Source organism: Orussus abietinus, unplaced genomic scaffold (assembly GCF_000612105.2).
Source record: "Orussus abietinus isolate OABI.00-Male unplaced genomic scaffold, Oabi_2.0 scaffold28, whole genome shotgun sequence".
NCBI lineage: Eukaryota > Metazoa > Arthropoda > Insecta > Hymenoptera > Orussidae > Orussus > Orussus abietinus.
Genome location: NW_019394431.1, coordinates 996,496 through 1,015,898, shown reverse-complemented (window position 1 = coordinate 1,015,898; position 19,403 = coordinate 996,496). Strand labels below are relative to the sequence as shown.

General features: G+C 48.5%; 1 protein-coding gene across 1 annotated transcript; it reads right to left on the bottom strand.

Moving 5' to 3' along the window:
* Positions 1–442: 442 nt before the first annotated feature.
* Positions 443–19,102, bottom strand: LOC105701162 (moesin/ezrin/radixin homolog 1). The gene is made up of 10 exons (XM_012427622.1): positions 18,933–19,102; positions 15,647–15,704; positions 13,879–14,058; positions 5,913–6,035; positions 5,200–5,472; positions 4,778–5,107; positions 4,330–4,572; positions 4,069–4,244; positions 3,750–3,969; positions 443–3,647 (listed from the first exon to the last, which is right to left on the bottom strand). Exons 2-10 carry the CDS (start codon positions 15,656–15,658, stop codon positions 3,483–3,485), a joined length of 1,722 nt encoding a protein of 573 aa, XP_012283045.1. The 5' UTR covers positions 15,659–15,704; positions 18,933–19,102; the 3' UTR covers positions 443–3,482.
* Between the last annotated feature and the right edge of the window lie 301 nt (positions 19,103–19,403).

Sequence of the window (19,403 nt, the reverse complement as noted above, 5' to 3'; positions counted from 1 at the left end):
ATCTGGCGACTTCCCTTGCAGGCGCGTAAACGTTATCTCGCATATCGCAGTGCGAGCGCGTTAAACAAATAACGTCAAAGTTGTCTTACAGCTACGCCAGACAGTGCCGCAGTCAGGGCCGCGATAAGGCCTCTAATCGGAAAGCGTGCTCACCTCAGCAGTGAGTACCCCTGCCGTGGAAACGCCGTCAGGGAACTTGGAGAAAAATGGCCTCACTTTCTGCACGTAGGAGCGGACAGCCCGAGACCGAGCATAGCTCTTAATCTGGAAATCGCAAGAATGCATTCCGTGATAAGGGAGCCGCTTATCGTGTCTGCACCGTTAAAAAGTGCCCCGACATTTCCAGCACTTTCGCATCTCAAAAGAACCGACTACCCCGCATTTCGAGGAGATACCTCTAACGCTATCGCACGAGGGCCGGTAAAAAACTAGCCCCACGGTATAAGATATAATTTTTATTTAAACAGTGTCTAGTTTTCTCAGCAAAAGTATATAAGTAGCTTTTCTCATATGTCCTCGCACCAACAGTTTCGAATTAATATACAGTATCTACGTGTCTCTCCGCGGCTCGATGGTACCCGCGTGTCTCTACGGTCGTGCGAATCGCTCCGTGTGATAATTACCCAACGCAATAATAATACTGCTACTACAGACCTGTTATCAAACGCCCGATTAAAGGTAACGAAACGAAGAATTTCAATCGAGGGGAGGGGTGAAGAAGTTCGCCGGAGGTGCTCGAGAACCGACATGCGTTCTTAAAAGACGGATACGATTAAAAGGAAATACTCTAAAAAAGAAATCCCTCCTCTGTCTTCATCTACCTAGCCACAAAAGAACCATAAAACCGCTCTAGCACCGCGTTACATATTGAATGCCATTTGCACCGATTGTCCTTATCCGTGATCACCACATTGTTACGCGTTGGACCTCTCTGTACCTTCTGTGTAAATTCTCAAGCGATACACCCCAACAAAACCTCGACATTCTCCTCGTACAGAGAAGTCCCACGTCCTGCGCAATTCCTAATTCAGGATTAAATGCGAACATCTCATACGACCGAGTCAGACACGCACACCTGACCGAACACTTGCAATTGATATATCGACAAGGCCCACGGCATGTCTCGCAACAATGACAATTAACGCGGGAGCACCTCCCAAGAAAACGGGGAACGAGAGTTTCCCAGGTATCGTTTCGCGGTGCAGTAGTTGTGCGAAACCGAAAAATCAACCGGACACTAGTTAGGCAATTTCAACCGAGATGTAGATAATCCTTTATTGCATCGAGTTATAGTAGGCCTCCTCCATCGAATAATCGATCGAGTTTAAGCTCGGAATTTCACGGGGTCGAAAGGACCCGGATCAAGTTCGAGAACACCGTGTGGCTATGGAATGTTTGCAAAAGACCTCTCTATTGTCGAGTTCGGTTTCTACCTTTGCGAGTCCTAATCCCGCCACGTGTCGAATTGTCGCACGTATACGTAAGTATCGCCGTTCAGCATCAGTAGAAATGGACGACTATAAAATGCTCTGCTTTAGTTCACTTTTTAATATTATCCTGATGATAATAATTAATTAATTAATAATAATAACGCTACTATACTGTAAATATTAATATTAATAATATAATAATAATAACGCTACTAATTTGTAAATATTAATATTAAATATAATCAAAAAATATCTATCGTAATTCCTTCTGTTGTTGCCGTGGCTGTAACGCGTGGTGATAAATAGTGTATTATGAAAACGGTAATAAGAATTAATTGATTAATTAATTTCCATGTTTTGCCGTCTAATTTCATATTCCCCTCGTCTCTCTTTCTTTCTCTCTCTCTCCCTCTCCGCATGGTGATAAATAGTGCACAATGAAAACGGTAATAAAAATGAATCGATTAATTGATTTCCATGTTTTTGCCGTCTAGTTTAATCTTTCTTCCTCTTTTTCATTTCTCTCACTCCCCACGTTTGTTCCGAAATCGCGCGTATGTTTGAAAATGATGTCCCCATCCCGTGTTAACACCCTTAATTCGCGCGCGGCAAAGATTGGCAGCTTTTGGGGATTAAGTGTCGTTAGTGGTCGCCTTCCTAGGTTTCCTCCTTAAAAAGAAAAACTGGCTTAAAAGTAACACACGGCATCCCAGGCCTGCCGTTCCTTTTTCCCTCTCCGTCTCCCCCTCTCCGTCCTATTTCTTTCAAGCCCGTCGTTTTCTTTCTCTCTCTTACGCGGTCCCCCATTCACTTGCATCCGCGCATCGTCATTCAGCTAACATTCCCATTTTCACGTGCATTTACGCGCCCATTCTCTCTTACTCTCTTTCTCAGCCTCCCCTCCCTGGGGCTCCTCTCTTCTAACAGGCGAGCTCAATAACTAACATTTTTCGAAGGGACGTCCCTACGGTATATATCTTAACGTTACATATCGTACCTCTAGTTCCCCCTGCGGGTACCGATCAAAGGCCACAAGTGTGTTCAATATAAAACTCGCTCTAATCGACGCATCGCAAAAATCGTGTAAATAGAGCGTTACAAACTAGTCCGCGGATCGTTGTAAAGTTATATATAAATTCCTTTTGATATCCGATATATCACTTAACGTAGCCAGACGCAGCATCCGAGGACGTTTCCAGCCGGAAACGCCGATTTGCTCCCGGCCGTTATACGGACGAGATGTACCGACGTCTTGTCGAGAAAACGCGCCTTAACGAACGGTCGAGAAGAACTCGCCAACGACCTCGCGAATCATCATCGAAGGCCAAGCGAACTTGCGAGGAAATGCATTTAAAATACTGCCCGAGACGTGATCTTGACGGACGAGTACCGCACCGTTGTAAAATAACATATCATACATATTGATTAGACGGATAGTTTTTTTTTTTCCTTCCTTTTCCTTAGGGAAGCGCTGGCACCGTGGACGGCTACATGACGAGGAAACGAGAATCCCAACGAGAATAGCAGCGACAGCACGCGAGATCGCGTCCTCGCTCGTCAGGATACATCGTTACGATGTGTTATACCCGGCATCTAAACGATTACCTTATAAACGATACGGAAGACAGATTAATCCTGCGTTGCCCGAGTCTCTTGACCGATCGTTAAGCTACGGCTCTTCGGCGTCAACGTCGTGGACTCGTACGATCGAGGCGAATCTCTGTATCGACGCGTCGCTGCTCCTTAGGAATCGATCGACCGCCATTTCTGCCGAAGGCCCGGTCGCAGAAGACGTGGCGTGAGAGTAATCGTGCAGGATTGTAATTTAAAATAAAAATAAAAAAAAAATAATAACAAGGCGTCGCCGACGATCGAGGAGCGACTCGTCGTCGCGGTGCGCGCGTGCCGATCGTACGGTCCACGGTAGTCCCCGATGCGTTCAATGCACTTGCTGCATTTACCGCACATCGGTGACGCAAAGACAAGAGTCGGGAGGAGGGTATGTAGGTATACGGTGTAACGATCGGGATTTTAAAAAGGTTTGGGCATAATTTACATGTTCTCGAACTGATCGACGCGACGCTTGGTGTTCCCCTTGCGGATCTCGCGGAGCGTCTTGTACTTGTCGCGACCCTGGCGAACGTTTTCCCTGTGGATCTTGTCCATGACCGTCTCCTTAGTCTCGTCCCGCGATTGGGCAAGATCTTGCTTCAATGCCTGTGAACGTATATGCGGATTTGTCATGAAAAATGCTCCGTTCTTTCTGGGGGGGGGGAAAAGAAAATGTATTTTTTAGACGCAACGGCGAGCGCGACTCACCTTCAATTGATCATGAAGACGTTCGTTCCTTTCGGTGAGAGTACGTCGTTCCTCCACCGGGTCGATGATGGACTCGTCGGTGGCGAGTTCCTTGGTGACGTCGCCGTGCGGCGTCTCGTCCTCGCCCTCCTCCTCGCCCTCCTCTTCGGCTTCCTCCACGTGATGGTGATGCGGAGTCGTGTTCGCCTGCAGCGCCCGGTCGGCCTCCCACTGTCTCATTCTGTTAAATTTGGCGTCGTGTTAAATAAATACCCTCGACTCAGGGTAATTATCTAAAGATCTCCGGGATGATTGGGAACTCGAAGTCTGGAGTTACTACCTGACGGCCTCGACCTCCTCTTGCAATCTTCTGGCCTCCGCATCCTTGACTTCGACCTCGGACTGGATGCGCTGCACCTCGTCCTGCTTGTCCCTAATCTCCTGCTCGAGTTTGGCTCGCTCGACAGCCTCCATCTCGTGGGATCGCTCCAATTTCTCCATCATCACCGTCAATTCCTGTCAAAGAGCGCGGAGTTATAATTAACTACTCTGTAAATAAGGACGTCACGAGGAAAGTAAACCTCGCGAAAGCCAAGCGAACCTTCTGGCGATTCTCCAATTCCTCCTTCGCTGCCTGGAGCTGCTTCAACTGCTCCTCCAATCTTCGGATCATTTCCTGCGCCTCGGTCAATTCGGCTTGCCGCCTGGCCATCTGTTCGGCCATGTCTCTGATCCTCTCCTCGTATTCCTGCTGCTTCTTCTCGGCCCGTTCCCTCGCGGCGATCTCCAGCTGCAGCTTCTCCCGTTGCTGCTGCTTCGCGATCTTCTCCTCTCGAGCTTGAGCCTAGACAATTCAATATTTCTCATCTCTCCCACATTTCCATAATCAACACCCGGCTGGTACTCAACAAAGCGAAGCATCCTCAGAACTGTTTCAGATCACGGCAATCAGTAGTAGCAAATATAGTAAACATCACAGGATAGAAAGTGAAACGATAGATTCTGACTTATCAACAATAGTTATCGATAGACCGAGCCAAAAGGCACACCTTCATCTGCTGAACATCGATGGTGTCGGGTTTACGTCTGCGCATGTAGAGCTCGTGGTTGCCCATGCAGAGTGCCAGGATCCTCTTGTTGATCTTGACCCTGGAGACGAAGAAGACGAAGTCCGGCGCCTTCTTGTCGATAGGCTTGATGATGAACTTCTTCTCGTTGAACGAGATGTTCCGTATCTCGGACCACGGGAAGCCGATCTTCGGCGTCAGCTTGTCGTCCTTCTCGTAGATGTTCAGACCGAGGGCGTCGACGCCCAGCCACAAATCCGTGCCCTTCTTGTTGCGGATCTCGAAGTAGTTAACGCCGTACATCTCAAGGTCCTGGCCAAGAAGATAGGCTCGTGTGATCTCCCCCGTACAATTTACATTTATCAAAAACGACCAGGGATATTCGAATACGTCTCTTATCACACCTGGGCGATCTTCAAGTACTCCATCATGGCATCCTCGCGCATCATGCTGCGATGTTCCTGCCACCACTTGGTGATGGGGGTCTCCCATTCCTCCTTGCTCATCTTGTGCTGGTCCATGACACGCTGGGGCAACAGACGGTCGTTCGCCAGGAACCCTGCGGTATGGGTTCCCTTCTGGAAGTCACCATGGCGAGCCTGGACCGCATACGAGGCCAGAAGAACGGAGGTCTCGGGTGGACAGTAGATTTCGTCGGTAAGAATGGAATTTTTCACCTGAGAAAGAAAAAGAAAAAGAAAAAATCATTCGGTTCATTGACCAAGTATTCCCTTGTAAAATAATCTCATCGTTCCCTAATGTAACTCGGGAAGACGTAGAAAATTACGCAGCGTAATTGACCAAAAACTTAAAATGTACTCGGAAGTACCTCCCACGAGATAAGCTATCGTATCTGGAAAACATGGTCGATGACTCTCGATTACGCTCTCCCCGACCCCCAGGTTCATCACCTTTACGTGATTTGCCCTCGACCGACTCCAAGTCGCCCGATTAACCCAAACTTTAATCGGCGCTGATCAACCGCTCCGACATTGTTGTCCAATCTTATCGCTCGATATTTTGATACGTGGCACCGCGTACCTGCCTCGTCCCGAAATAAGTGACGATACGGACGTATGAATAATTTCACGTACGAATAATTTCACCGATTCAGTACCTGAAGGTAGAAGAGACGAAGGGTGATCTCCTGGATGAGCTCCTCGGCCACGTCCTCCGGGTAGAATTTGGCACGAAATTTGAACTGCAGGGGGTTCTCCTTCTTCACATCCTGGTTCATCACCTGTAATCACCACGAGCTTATCAGTGCTCGAACGACTCCGAGTGCCGAGTCTACGACAGAACCCGTCTATGGGTACATCTCGATACATCTTCTTGAAATACTCAAATAAAAGAAACGTGCAAACTAAATTAAGAAAAGAAATCTCTCACACAATAGGGTTGGATAAACAAAAAGAGGCAAAAAAAAAATACAGTGGAGAATTTGAGAACAATTGGCAGGATATTCTACTGTCAAACTACAGGAGAATTATTGCAACGGCAAAATGCTACATTTTGCAGAATAATTTTATTCCATCTCGGCATATCCTAGGGGCAGGCTTAATCGGCATCTAGTCCTGCTCGGGTTGTATCTCGCAGATGTTGGCCAGGAAACTCTCCTCGACAGGGTCGCCTTGACCCCCGTGGTTCAATGCCAGTGACATAATTTCTCACAATTGCCGATAGGCACACGCGTTGCTCCTTACGTAATTCCGCCACAAAAATGGGAGCCCGCGAGCCGAGCGATTGTACATAAAAATTCAAATTCAAATTAACCGCGCTCCCCTCTGATGCGAAAAAGAAAGGGGAAAAAAAACCACGGAAATAACTCTTCTCATCCTCGGAACGAAGATATCGCAATCCCACGGAAATCTCCCCTTTCAAAAAGCCCGCCACGTGCAAGAGATGGCGACAAGGAAATATTGCAAAATTAAATGTTTACGAAACGGTGGATTATAAAAACGACAGCGTAGGTGGCAATTAAACGTCGCTGATGTGTCGCTAGACGTCGGTGGGATTTAAAAAGGTGCCGTGTCGTGATCTCGTTCGTTTTCGAGTCTCCACGAAATTGTCGGGTGAACACGGAAAGGGTGAACACAAATAGATAACGCCACTCGGTCTCAATCAAGGAAATTTCCTTACGTGCCAAATCGCTCGCAGGTCGAAGGGAACCACCTGCAATCATTCGCCAAGGGTTCATCTCTCGATCGAGGGGTACATATGCGATCTAGAATCGATCGAGAAGATCACTTTATCGAGGCCCGACCATGACCTGGGGCACGGCACCGACCTAGGTCACACTGTTCCGCTCTACTTATTTTCTTTATGGATCGCTATGACATCCCGGAATCATTAATTTATTTATTCTGTTTAATTTACAGGTACATCTTGACGATCGGCAGAAGAATCATCGTCGGGCTAAGGTCCAAAGAAAGGCGAGAGATTTTAATCCTTCCGTCCACGCCTTCGTACGGATACGCGAGAACAATGGAGGAAGTCTTAGCCAGCGGATGCAAATTTCGCGTCTGCAAGCCATAAGCGGTCTGGTGTGAACTAGGCCATTATTTGCGAAAATATACGAGAGAATCCGCGAAGCGGAAACGCCCGTTACGCGAGTCGGCCGCAAAACGTGTGCGGAGACGCGGCGGCTTTTTTGCCCGACTTTTTCCCAAGGACCCTCGGAAACTGCGCGAATAATTACGGAGGGTACAGCTGTACCATTCCAAAAAAAAACAAAAAAGAAAGTGATACCTCGATATAAATACTTAATTACAACGTACTACCGACAAGCACTACAAGTACTGCTAAGTACGTAAGGTCAGTGAAAATCGAACCTCGAGATGTACCGATAAGAAAATCTCCCTTCTTCGCAGGGATCGTAAAAATATGAATTAACCCTTCGACTGCGAGTGGAGAATATATACACCCGACATTCGGTCCATTATCGCCTGCCCGTGGTCGCGAATTTCGGCCATACGTCAAAAGTGCTCAGCAGTCCACTGATTAATATTTATCATTCCCGGGACCAAGATCACTTACGGTATCTTGCACTGACCCAACGGTATCAAGATGCCCCGAGAAAAAAAAAAAATTCATTCGACCTTAGAAACATTCCCTCGAATAGTGCCAATGAAATGTACGTATAATTGAAAGAATAATTACATCCGCCTAAAATAAATCGTCAAAACTCCGAAGAAACACGTCGCATCCAGTTTACCCGATTTTCCTCGAGGGAAATAATTATTCTCTGTATTAAAAAAAAAAAATATATAATAATATTCCTTTGGTGTACCATTCAAGGAAATATGTCTCTGGTTCAGTGAACATTTTTTTTTTTCTTCAGGGTATAGGTTTTACAATTAATTATATAGAGGTAGGATTAATTATAGGAGCAAACGCTGTTACCATATGCACTTTGCATCATAGAGGCCGAGCTGGATGTTAAGTCAGCGCCATGCAAACGACATAACAAACGGATACACACAAACGGATTAATACTTTCTTAGGCTTACCCTAGACAAGAACGGAAGTCCACTCTTCCAGTTGTTAGTATTCCGGTGGGCATGCGTTCATAGAATGGACATATATGATAAAAGTTAGAGAATACGAGGCAGTACCTCGTCGATCGAGTCGACGGGTGCGCGTTCGTCCTCGGCAATTGTCCGGCTCATTATTCCCTCCTATTATCGGCTATCAATTGGGTCGCATCAATGCCGATCGTCAACGCGATCCCGGCAATAAACAATACCGACGACGAGCGCGCATCCATTAGCTGCGGCGACGTTAAGAAAACGATAAACAAGGAAGAGAAAAAAGGCCCATGCGAGCGTGATGCTCCCAAAGAGCTCGTCATCGGCCAGAAGCAACAATTTGTCGTGTTACGCGTACTTGACGTAACACGCGTACTCGCGTGCACCTGAAGGCACTGGAATAACGTCCCGGTGCCCGTAGGAAAATAAACTTGGGATCATGAATATTCACGGACGCGAATTAACGCCTCGTTTCATTAGCCTCGGGTTAATTGTTATTAAATACCGACGACAGGAATACTCGCAGACGAAGTCCCTTATCGCGTGCACGGTTACCCCCGATAGAAGGCTGCATTTAGTGGCAACGTCCCTCGATACATGTATACGATACATATGTCAGGATTATTTATAAACGGTGATAAATATGTATCTGACAAAATTCCCCGAAAAGTAGAGGAATCGCTCTCTTTATGGCGCTATTCCGGGAACCTCCTGAGTGAGTCATGACGACGATTAGGGTATCTCCCTCGGACCGCGGAATCTCGGCCGGTTTCTGGATCCGGAAGGAGATCCGAGGAAAAGGCCTTATCGGGCAGTGATAGGAGGCAGAGAGATCGAAATAGCGCGAATCGACGGATACTTCGTCTCCATACATAAGAATAGCGATATATCTGGGGTGGAACAGCGTCTTCAACGGAGACGTCGCCGTTTCCGCTATGCGTTTTACGGCGGGATTGTATCCGATCCGTTAAGAGTGCCGTTAGGGTCGATATTCGACCAGTCAAGATCGACGTTGTCATTAGAATTTCACGGCCAAAGACCCGACTGATCGTGATCATCGACGAAAATGCAAAATCCTGGAAAATCTTGCAAACAAATTTCCGACTTCTCGTCCCCCACCTTATCCATCTCTATTATTGGGTTGGCAACTAAATGATTGCGGATTTTCTCGATAGATTACTCTTATTTCAAATCCGCAATCACTCAGCTGCCACCCCAATATGATCATCAGTGAAACTCCAAAATCCTGAAAAGTCCATAAAAATCCTCGAGAAATCTTGAGTTTTATTTTATATCCATTTCAACGAGGATTCATTTTTCCGTCGTCGGGTAAGCCTTATCAGACGGCGAGATAGAGGAAACCACAGTTTATCCCGATTAAGAAGGATGAGTCTGCAGCGATCCGGCCGGCTTCGCACGCGCGAGGGCCGCACGCACGCGATTCCGCGTGCGTGACACTAGCCGCGGAATGACACGCGGAATTTCCGCCGGCCGTGCGAGCCCGAGGGTCGGCTCGTTACGCAAGATTCCATAGTCCGTGGTTACCAGAGAGAAACCACCTGTGGATTTGCCTTCTCTCGACTCCCAGCTCGTTCCTCGGGGTCGGCGACGACTCCGCCGAGGGGCATCGCGCGCTGCACCGACTGCAACGACTGCACCGACTGCAACGACTACAACGACCTTGACCGCGCACTAACCCGCAGCGACACGGCGACAAAAAAGAAAAAATTAAAAAATAATAAATTACCTCCTTAACGCACCAACATCGACGTGCTCCGTTCGATTGAAACAAATCGCCGTTTTATTTCGGCAAATTATGACAATTCGACCGTCTGGTTTACCGACGTCAACGAGTTAATAAAGAAGAAAAAAAAAATCAAGGACGGTCCATTTAAGCCGTCGCTAATTGCCGCGATGTCGCGACGATGAATTTATTATAATTACAACGAAAAGGAAATTAATTATTAGGAAGGGTGAACCCAGGTGTAGAGATCGAGTCGACGTACAAATGAAGTGGATTTCATTCCGTTTCTCAAAACAATCTCTGCATCCTCGTCCTACGATGATACGGTGAAAATATTCGAGAATAATAATTCGCAATAAACGTGATCGGTGATCGCTGGGACGAAACTGCGGAACTGTCACTGATATCAAATCCTTCGACGAGGGGGGATTCATTTGTAGAAAAGAGGATCACCAGTCGGGGCACGGATCAATACGCGCGGATGTATTGTTTTTGGCCGATGTTTCCTGAATGCCCCGGATAAAGCTCTAAGAGGATTATCGTTTCCCGGAGCGAGACCAGATACGGATAACTGGATTGGCGAGCGAGCACCTTGAACAGGTGTCATTAGTCCCCTCGGAAAAGACCGGACGACCGGTACCGTTCAATTTGCATGGAGCCGCCGAGGTTTCCACGAAGGGGAAAAAAATTAAAAAAAAGTAAAAGTGAAAATTACCAGCAGCAATAAATCGAGGAACGACGGTTCGCCATTATCTCGGATGGATAAATAGGTTTACTTTGGATTTCTGGCCGGCATTATCGGGATCTATTTAATCGGCGCCACTTAATCAGGAAGCTCGTTTCGACTTGATTTCCCGTTCGAGTCGCCTCTCAAGATAGCTCGATACAATGTTTCTTATCCAACAAAAAAAAAATAAATAACCGGGACTCCTGGATTTTCTTTTTTTCTTAATTTTTAAATCAATTCCCCTCGTATTTCCCGCGTCAAAAATTGACGGTATAGGAATATCCTTGAATTATCAGACGTGGAGGTCCTGGATATCCGCTTACCAGGTCGTCCTCGAACTCGTCGTCGGTGTCGGAATCGGAGCATCCCCTCAGCTTTCGAACCTTCTTTTTCACCTCCTTCTTAACGACCCTCGTGATAGCGCTCTCGGGCTGCATGAAATTCCATTCTTAAGTCGAGGGGACATTTTCCATTAATACCGACTACGGAGGAAAAGGATGACCCCCCAGAGGAAGTCTCCCCTTTCCCAGGAGAGAAACACCATGGAGTAGCCCAACTCTACTAGAAATCTACTCTACTCGACGCCTACGAGCACTTCTAGCATACGCATGTATACATACAACCTACGGTGATAAGATTCCCGTCTCTCCTTATCGAGGCAGTTATTATGCACGAGCGACGCCTTTTACGTGCCTCGATCGCAAGGCCTGGCCTGTCGCGATTTCATTACATTGACAATGATGAAGAAAACCACCCTAACAAATTATCCCACCACGGAGAGTCGACATTTACCTGACGAGGAATCGAGAGGAAATCGCCGACTTCCTCCGATCCTCGTATCCGGAGCGAACTCGAGGAACCGCTTTCCTCGTTGCTTTCTCGAATTAGCGATCGTCGATAAGGGGTATCGACTTTTCCTTCCCCCTCCCGTGAAACTATCTTACGTGAAACCCGAGTTCACCTGTCGCCCACCTGCGTTCCCATGCTTTTCCTTCCTACGATTATCCTCCCCCTTTTCCGGGAAATTACACCAAGAGTCTACAAAAAAGAAAAGATAGAAAAAATTCCCAGGATTCTAAAGAAAGTTCAAAGAGAAATTTATCGCCGCCAAGGGATTCTCCCTTATTTCTAAACAAAAAAAAATCCTGTATACACTCAATCGTTGTGATTCTATTATCGGGACAGGATAATCAAGAGACACCTAGCCAATCGCGACGGCGAGGACGTCACCGTGTCAAGGTGAAGGCGCGTCTCGACGCATCTCTCGCGGTGAAAGCAACGGGTTTACACCCACCTTGTGTGCCAAGATTCCCGTGGAAACCCAGCCGACCGTGCCAGACTTTCGTTTGGGGACGAGGGAAAATAGTAAAAAAGGAAAAGAAAAAAAAAAGTGTAAACGCATAAATAAAAGACCCAATCCGTCGCGAGATATGTCCGGTGAGATAACTCGCGGAGTCCCCTCTCCTGATCTCGAATCTCGACGCTGAAGAAACAAAAAGTATCCCGAATAGCAGCCTCGAAAAAGGTCGAGATGAAATTCTGCACGGGGCACTTTTTCCCCCCTCCGGACGGAATACAAATAAATTACACGTATCCCCGTGCACAGAGTGGGAGAGGAAAAAAAAAGGAAAGGAAAAAACCTCGTACAAAGTTCGCCCTAAAAACGCTTTAACGCTTGTACTATTAATTCCCCCACCGTGTGCACACTTGGACACAAAAATTCAGCCTGGTAATTCGAATCACGTGTTCGCGGATCTCTCTCCCTCTCTCTCCACAGGATCAGTCCGTAACCTCGTTCCGAAAATACAGCGAGAGCTCTTCGCCGTGACGTCCCGCGGTCTGCAGCGCGGACGGCGCCTCGGAAAGGGGACTTTTATAGGACCGCGAGTTAAAAGACACCGCGGTTGCCGCCGCTGTTGCACGGTGACATCACCGTTTGTCGCCGGCCGTGTCCTTTTGCTTTTGCTTTTTTATCGGCATGACATAAGTGGCCGAACTCGTCTCAGCGCCAGACGCTTCTCTCTCTCTCTCTCTCTCCGTGCGTCACGCCGGGGGGCGAGGGCCGAGTTCGGGAACCCACGGTCGTTCTTTCCGAAGCAGGATGCGTGTACGCGCTACAATTACCCGGGGAACGGCGGTACACGGTGTGCGGGATGTGCGGGGTCTCGTGTAATACATCCGCGTACGGAGTAAACGCGGTGGCAGTGTCAGAAAAAAAAAAAAGAAAAGTCCCCACCGAGTGAGAGACAGGCCAGAATTTCTCGGGGGAATTTTTTTTTTTTAATTACATGATATTGACTAGAGACTAGCAATAAATACATGGCGCGCGGGGTGTCGCGTTAACGCATCCGCGCACAGAGTAACGCGGTGGCAATGTCAGGAAAAAAGAAGTCCCCACCAAGGGGCACTTTTTAAATTACGTGAAATTGTACGGGATGCATCGCTCGTGGGGCCTTACAAGCGTCTCTCCCACGCCACAACTTCCGAGCCTACTACTAAAATGGGAGGAAGAGAAGAGAAAAAAAAAAGAAAATCTAAATTCTCGTACGACATGCAAGTTCGCTTTCTCCGAGGTAACTGTAACGAGCGCGGTTACAGTACCGAGGCAAGCCGAATTCCTTGCCGATATATGGAGTCAGGGTAAAGTAGCGGACAGGAGTGCCTTCTCGTCCAAAACTGGCGGCGCCGTATCCGCAGGGAAGGCATTCGTGTCCAACACCATACAGTACATGGTATCGGACTCGATGGGTCTCGATATCACGTCCGTCAAAGGCCGGCACGATGAAATAAAATGAACGGAAAAATTTAGTGCTCGATGATAACGCTAGCATTCCCCGCGTTATCCTCGTAATGGCAACGTTTCTTATCGGGGAACAATTGTAGGAACAAAAGAGCGCTAAATTCTCCCGTGTATTATGTTTCATTACGTTATAACGACCACCAGGTCGTGCTATTTGAACGGACGTCTCGATATTGCCTCTAGACCCTATATTCGGGATCGATCAGGTCCAGGCTCCGATAATCGTGTCCTCGACTTCGGAAGAAGAGAGAACCCAACGGTTTCTAAGAACGTTGGAAGGCCTACCTTCTTGTATAACTTGATCCAGGTAAGGTCGCCCTTGTTGTCGGTGTACTGCAGCCCGAAGAACCAGACCTCCCTGAGCCCGATGGTCTTGACGACCTGGTCGAAGAGCTGCTTCCCGGTGGTGGTGTGCTGGATCGCGAACTCCAGCTCCGCGTCCATCGTCGTCACCCTCACGTTCATCTAGAAAACGAGAAACGCGATGAGTCGCACCGTCTCACCGTATCACCCGGGAGTACGTCGAGTTACCGAAATCAAGGTAATCGTCAAGGAGTCCCGACCTCGATAATTTAACAACGCGCATCAACGTCTCGACAAACGTTGACAAATGGTACGGACGTCGTGTAACCATAGGATGGCACTTCGAGACTTGCGATCGCCTCTCTTGGCCGTTATTCTCGAAATTCATTGCACCCTCGGGAGTCGTTGCCTCACCTCGCGGCCCCAGGATATCAAAATCGTCTCCTCCGAACAATGGGACCTGTTGCATCTCTGGTTGCACCGGGACGGCCGCTAACGAAGTGGCCGATTCGTCACGTCCGAGTGCAATGGATTTCAAGAGTAACGTACTACCGAGTCCGGCGCAACCTGGCACTCTCATAAGACGTCCTTCCCGTTGGCCGTAATAGCCTCGAATTCTCCGTCCTCAAACTGCGATTGCATATTAAGAAACATCCGTGGTTGCGCCTTCGCATCCGGGACTCGGGGTTACGTGGAATCGGTTCCCTCGTGACGAGAAGTCCCCTCTGGTTAGGTTGTATCCTTCCACCATATACACATAAAATGTGCATCGGACCTCCCACGCCCAATTTTTCCGTAAGCCGTCTACAATTGACATTGAGCATCTCAAATTTTACACCTCAAAAATGTACACCCATAATCAAGGTTCCGACCCTCATGAAATTTAATTTTTTTTTTCTTATAACAACCAAAAATGTCTCCGCCAATATCCATGAACAAATGAAAAGGAATTGAAATTCCACGGATATCGGGGCCTTCCGGATACAATCTCCATTCGCATCGTGAATTTCGAAAAGATTCGATGCCCTCAGTTCGGAGAAAAGTGTCACAAACGAGACCACTGTGACGCCACTTGCATATAACCTTAAAACCGTGCGGTCGCCGCCTCACGTGGTACATTCCCCCCCTCCACTGCGATGCAAAGTCTAGAATATATACGGTTTAAGGTTGCATCGGGGATCTCGAGTAAAGTAGTCCCTCTATAGAGGTCCTTGCTGGGGGGGGGGAATTCGGTCCCACCGGGTCCGACGCGGGTCGAACAATGGCCCGCGGGGCCAAGTGCAACCGGCGCCTTCCCCTCTAACCCCTCTATCCGTCTCGCTCTACCCCCGCGCCGAGATCTGGGAACCGGCAGTGGGAGGGTCGGGGAGAATCGACCACGTGACCTGGCCGCCAGCCAATGGGAGGCGAGCCCGGTACCGGGTGCGCGCGCACGCGTCGGGGAAGCGCCGCGCGAGCCGGATTCAACGGAAAGCCGGGCTAGAGGACGCTCGACGAGTAGCCACGATGCGACGAGATAGGTATATTCCTTTTTTCCCATATATCCGGCGTTCACTTAGATGACTCCATACCACGTGACGATGAATCCTCGCGATATATCCGCATAAATCGATTTTATGTATTTAACCGATATACGAAAGCTAGAGGATTCGATTACATATCGCCATGATACATCATCACGTGGTCGCCTTCTGGTGAGCTTAGGTGAGACTTCTCGACGTGAAATGTGCCCCAGGGTGCACGGACTCACCGACTTCGGCATCTTGGCGGCTGCGTCTGCTCTGGTCCTGGTCGGTTAAACAGTCAGCCTGGAGCAGAAAGAAAAGCGACCACACGTGAGAACCGCGGGGAGGGACGCTCGGGCCTCGCCGAGTCGCGGCCAGCATTGAGACGTCGGCGGGGTTTTCGCGAGTGCCGCCGCAAACTCCCGTGAATCACTTTCCTATATCGCGACATTTACGGGCGTTACGCACCCGGACACGCGGAAACACCGCGGTGGGAGCAAATGGACGAAAAAGCGAATAGACGAATGGACGAATAGACGAATATGCGAATATACGAATATGCGAATATGCGAATATGCGAATATGCGAATATGCGAATATGCGAATATGCGAATATACGAATATGCAAATATGCGAATAAACGAGCGAACGCTCTAGTGACAAGAGTTCAAACCAGACAGGAAAATCGATGAAATCCCGCCAAGTCCGCTCTGCATCGGCGCATCCGAGTCCCATTAACTCGTTAATAAAATCCTACTCTTACAGAACCCAGTAACGAGCAGAACAAAACAACAAGCAGAGTCTAAAAGTAACCGACCGCGACCGCCTACGCTGAGTAACTTTTGAGGAAAAGGCCGTAGAAATATGACGGAATCATTCGAACGTCCCGATACGTCCACCAGCTCTAAGAGGAGAGTAATCCCTTAATTTAGAACCGCCACTTCCTGCCCAGATATTCTTGGTCGACTTCTCGGCCAAAATCTCGAGGATATAACGAAGAGGAGACTAATCGTAATGCAAATCCACATAACCGAGATCCGCTTAGAACGTAGCGGTATCACCTAGCGTTCTCATTAACCATTTCGTTCCTGGCGCCTATAGACGGGAATACTTTCGCTCGTAACGTACCATTAGCATTTACGGTTTCGAAAATGTCCATCGACGTGGCAACCTCGTACTAACAAAAATGTAAAAACACTACCTCTACATTTGTACCCTCTCGCACTCTTTAATGAGCGAGAGGCATTAAAATCTCCCGTAGCGGAAGAGTTAAGCCAAACGCATGCGTCGAGCAGCTGCGTGTTATCAACACTGCTGATAGGGCCGGCCTAATAAATCGGATGAGTTCTCCTCGAAGGAGGAAAATGCGAAATGCGCCTAGTCCCTAAACGACTGTACACGCATAAGTCGGTGCACACATATGAGACCACCAATGGAAGGTCTCGTGCCACGTTAAAGTGCGATTACGTGTCGGGTATGTTTCTGCGGTTCGTGCGCGCTCCCCGTAACTTCCAATCCGCACGGCAGGAAGAAGTGTACGCGGTCACGAGTAGCATCAATGAAATGGCACCGTTCATTGTAAGGAAATAAAATGAAAAAGGGTAAAGCCCGGTCCAAGCGAGGAACCAGCAGGACTTTTACGTGCCAACAGTTACGGAAATTTCGAATAACCGCGATCCGCGAGGGAAAAGTGAAGAAGATAACGTCTTCTCGGATTTGTATCAAAGCATTCATACATTTCAGGGTATCAAACGTATGGATATAGAAATATGAATCCAAGAAGACGTTGCCTATCACTGCGGGGATATCTCGGGATCGGTCTTCGTGTCTTCTCCACGTGCATGGAAACAGGTGTTGAAGAGGAGCAACGCGAGCACTCGAGTACCCGCTTCACCAGGAAATTCTCGGGACGGGATTCCGTGCCGTTTGCGATTCTTCGAGGAAACGTCGAAGTACCGGATGAGGCTTCGCTGAAAAAAACGGGTCTTGAGATAAATCACTGAATGGATCGAAAGGTTCTAAAAAAAGAAGAAGAGGACGTAATACGTGGCTAGCGAGGAATTAAACGAGCCTCGGGTGCACAGGTACCGCGGCACGCGCGAAATCGCGAATCTACCCGAGCGATTCGCCTAACCGTTCATCTTCTCCTCCAAGGTCGCACGTGGCGCTCGAAACTGTGGACACGACCTCCGTGCGTAAAGCCCGCGTCGACGTAAAGCTTGATCGAGCGATAGTCTGCCCACTTTTTATCAATCTCAGATCCCACGTAGATTTTTCATAACCGGCGATGCGAGGTAACGCCTCGATTATGAGACTTTTCTCCAGTCTTAGGGATTTCCAGAAGTAACCGAGCACGTGGAGATTTAGGGCGGACGCGCTCGGGGAAAAGGGGAAGGAGGTTCTCGTTACCGGAAAGTCGGAGACGGAAAACCGTTAAAGACGCGTGCCCGACTCGGGGCAAGAAAGTCCAGGCTAAGCTATTTCCTTCGCATCGGGAATTCCAATGACACGGATCACCGTTACGCACCGCACGATCTTCCCGGCTCGCCGCGAGACACCTCTACGCGACGTTATCGACGGAGAAACGGTACGCGTACCGTTGCGACATCGTTTCGAAATCCCGGCTCGCAACGACGAGCGATCGCTTCGGCGCTTAAACGACTCCCGCGGAATTCACCCGACTTTCGTAACAAACCTGGCTTTTAACGTCGTCTAGTTATCCGTCATACTACCTGTGCGTTTCGCAAAGTCCTCGCATGCTGCCCGAGCGATCGATGTAACAGCTTCCGCTCGAAGCGACTCGAGAAAAACCTCATCTCTACGTGGATCTAGTTCCGAAGGTGCAACCAATGAATTATTAACGCACCTCCCTCGACTTGAATAACCTCGTCAATGACCGAAGCACGCTTTCTGTTTCACTGCAAATAGAAAATTACTTGTCACAGAGCCGGTCTCTGGATCGAGACGTTGGGAAATATATCGGAAGAACGTCGATCGAGATCCTCGATGAGTATTTCTGCGACTCGCTCGAAGGCTAGCTTCGCACCACAAATCGGGTGCCGGAGATGGAGGTCTCGACAGGTTGTGGTGGTCGCAACCAATTAGCCTACATATGCAAGTCGGGTTTACATTTATATATTGAGATTCCCATCTGCTGGAGTACGAGGTGAGACATCGAGAGGGTTATCAAATGGTTTTGTCTTGTTTGCCTAAGGTATCGGAGACCTGGTAAGAGTAAAAGCTAGAGAAATCAGGGTCCTACTGAGAATTGCCCCGAGGCGTCGCAGGGGGTACGTGTCTAGAGGTAACCTATATCTTCGGCAAACGGCTATCTTCCTTTGGAGGACTCGGAGTTTCGGCCCGATTGCGGAGAGATATCGAAGAGTTCAAATTAGAGTCCGACGAGCAAACGTGACGTCGAAGAACTCGTTCTTCGAAGCCTATTAAGCGCTAGTAGAGTCGTCTCCGGTTCACCTGGAGCCGCCCGATCGGCGAATCGCACCGAATTCTGAGACACACCGCACGACTTACTCTGGTCCGGCTACGAGGAGGATCCTTCCGCACGTAAGCCGCGCATTAACGGGAGCCCGGCAGCACTACACTCTCACCGTTCCCGGGGGACAGGTTGTGACCGGGAATCGCGCGATCCACACCCAAAAATCCCGTCACGTTGAGCAAACACTGACACCTCACTAATAATATGGCCGCCGCCCGCCCGCCTGTGATCTCGAGCCGGGGTGGGGCAGGCCGTGAACTACGAACCGAGAAAGGCGGACGACTCCATCAGAAGTGGCGCCATCTGCAACTCTCGTCGCCATCATGTTAAGCAACTAAGTTACGCCCTTCCGATGGACCAATCATAGTCATTCCCCAACGTAGCCAGTATGTGCGATTTAACCAATGAAAATATAGCGCGAAACATACCGTTTAAATGTCTTTCAACTTTCTATTTGTTTTTGGACAATTTTACCATATTGTATGGCGATTTTGAAGATGGAAAAT

Excerpts from the sequence above, each read along its gene's own strand:
- LOC105701162 (XM_012427622.1), bottom strand. Across the intron at positions 6,036-13,878 it reads GGATCAAGTTATACAAGAAG|GTGATGAACCAGGATGTGAA; the intron begins GTAGGCCTTCCA and ends TGGTGATTACAG. Across the intron at positions 3,648-3,749 it reads GTCTTCATGATCAATTGAAG|GCATTGAAGCAAGATCTTGC; the intron begins GTGAGTCGCGCT and ends ATACGTTCACAG.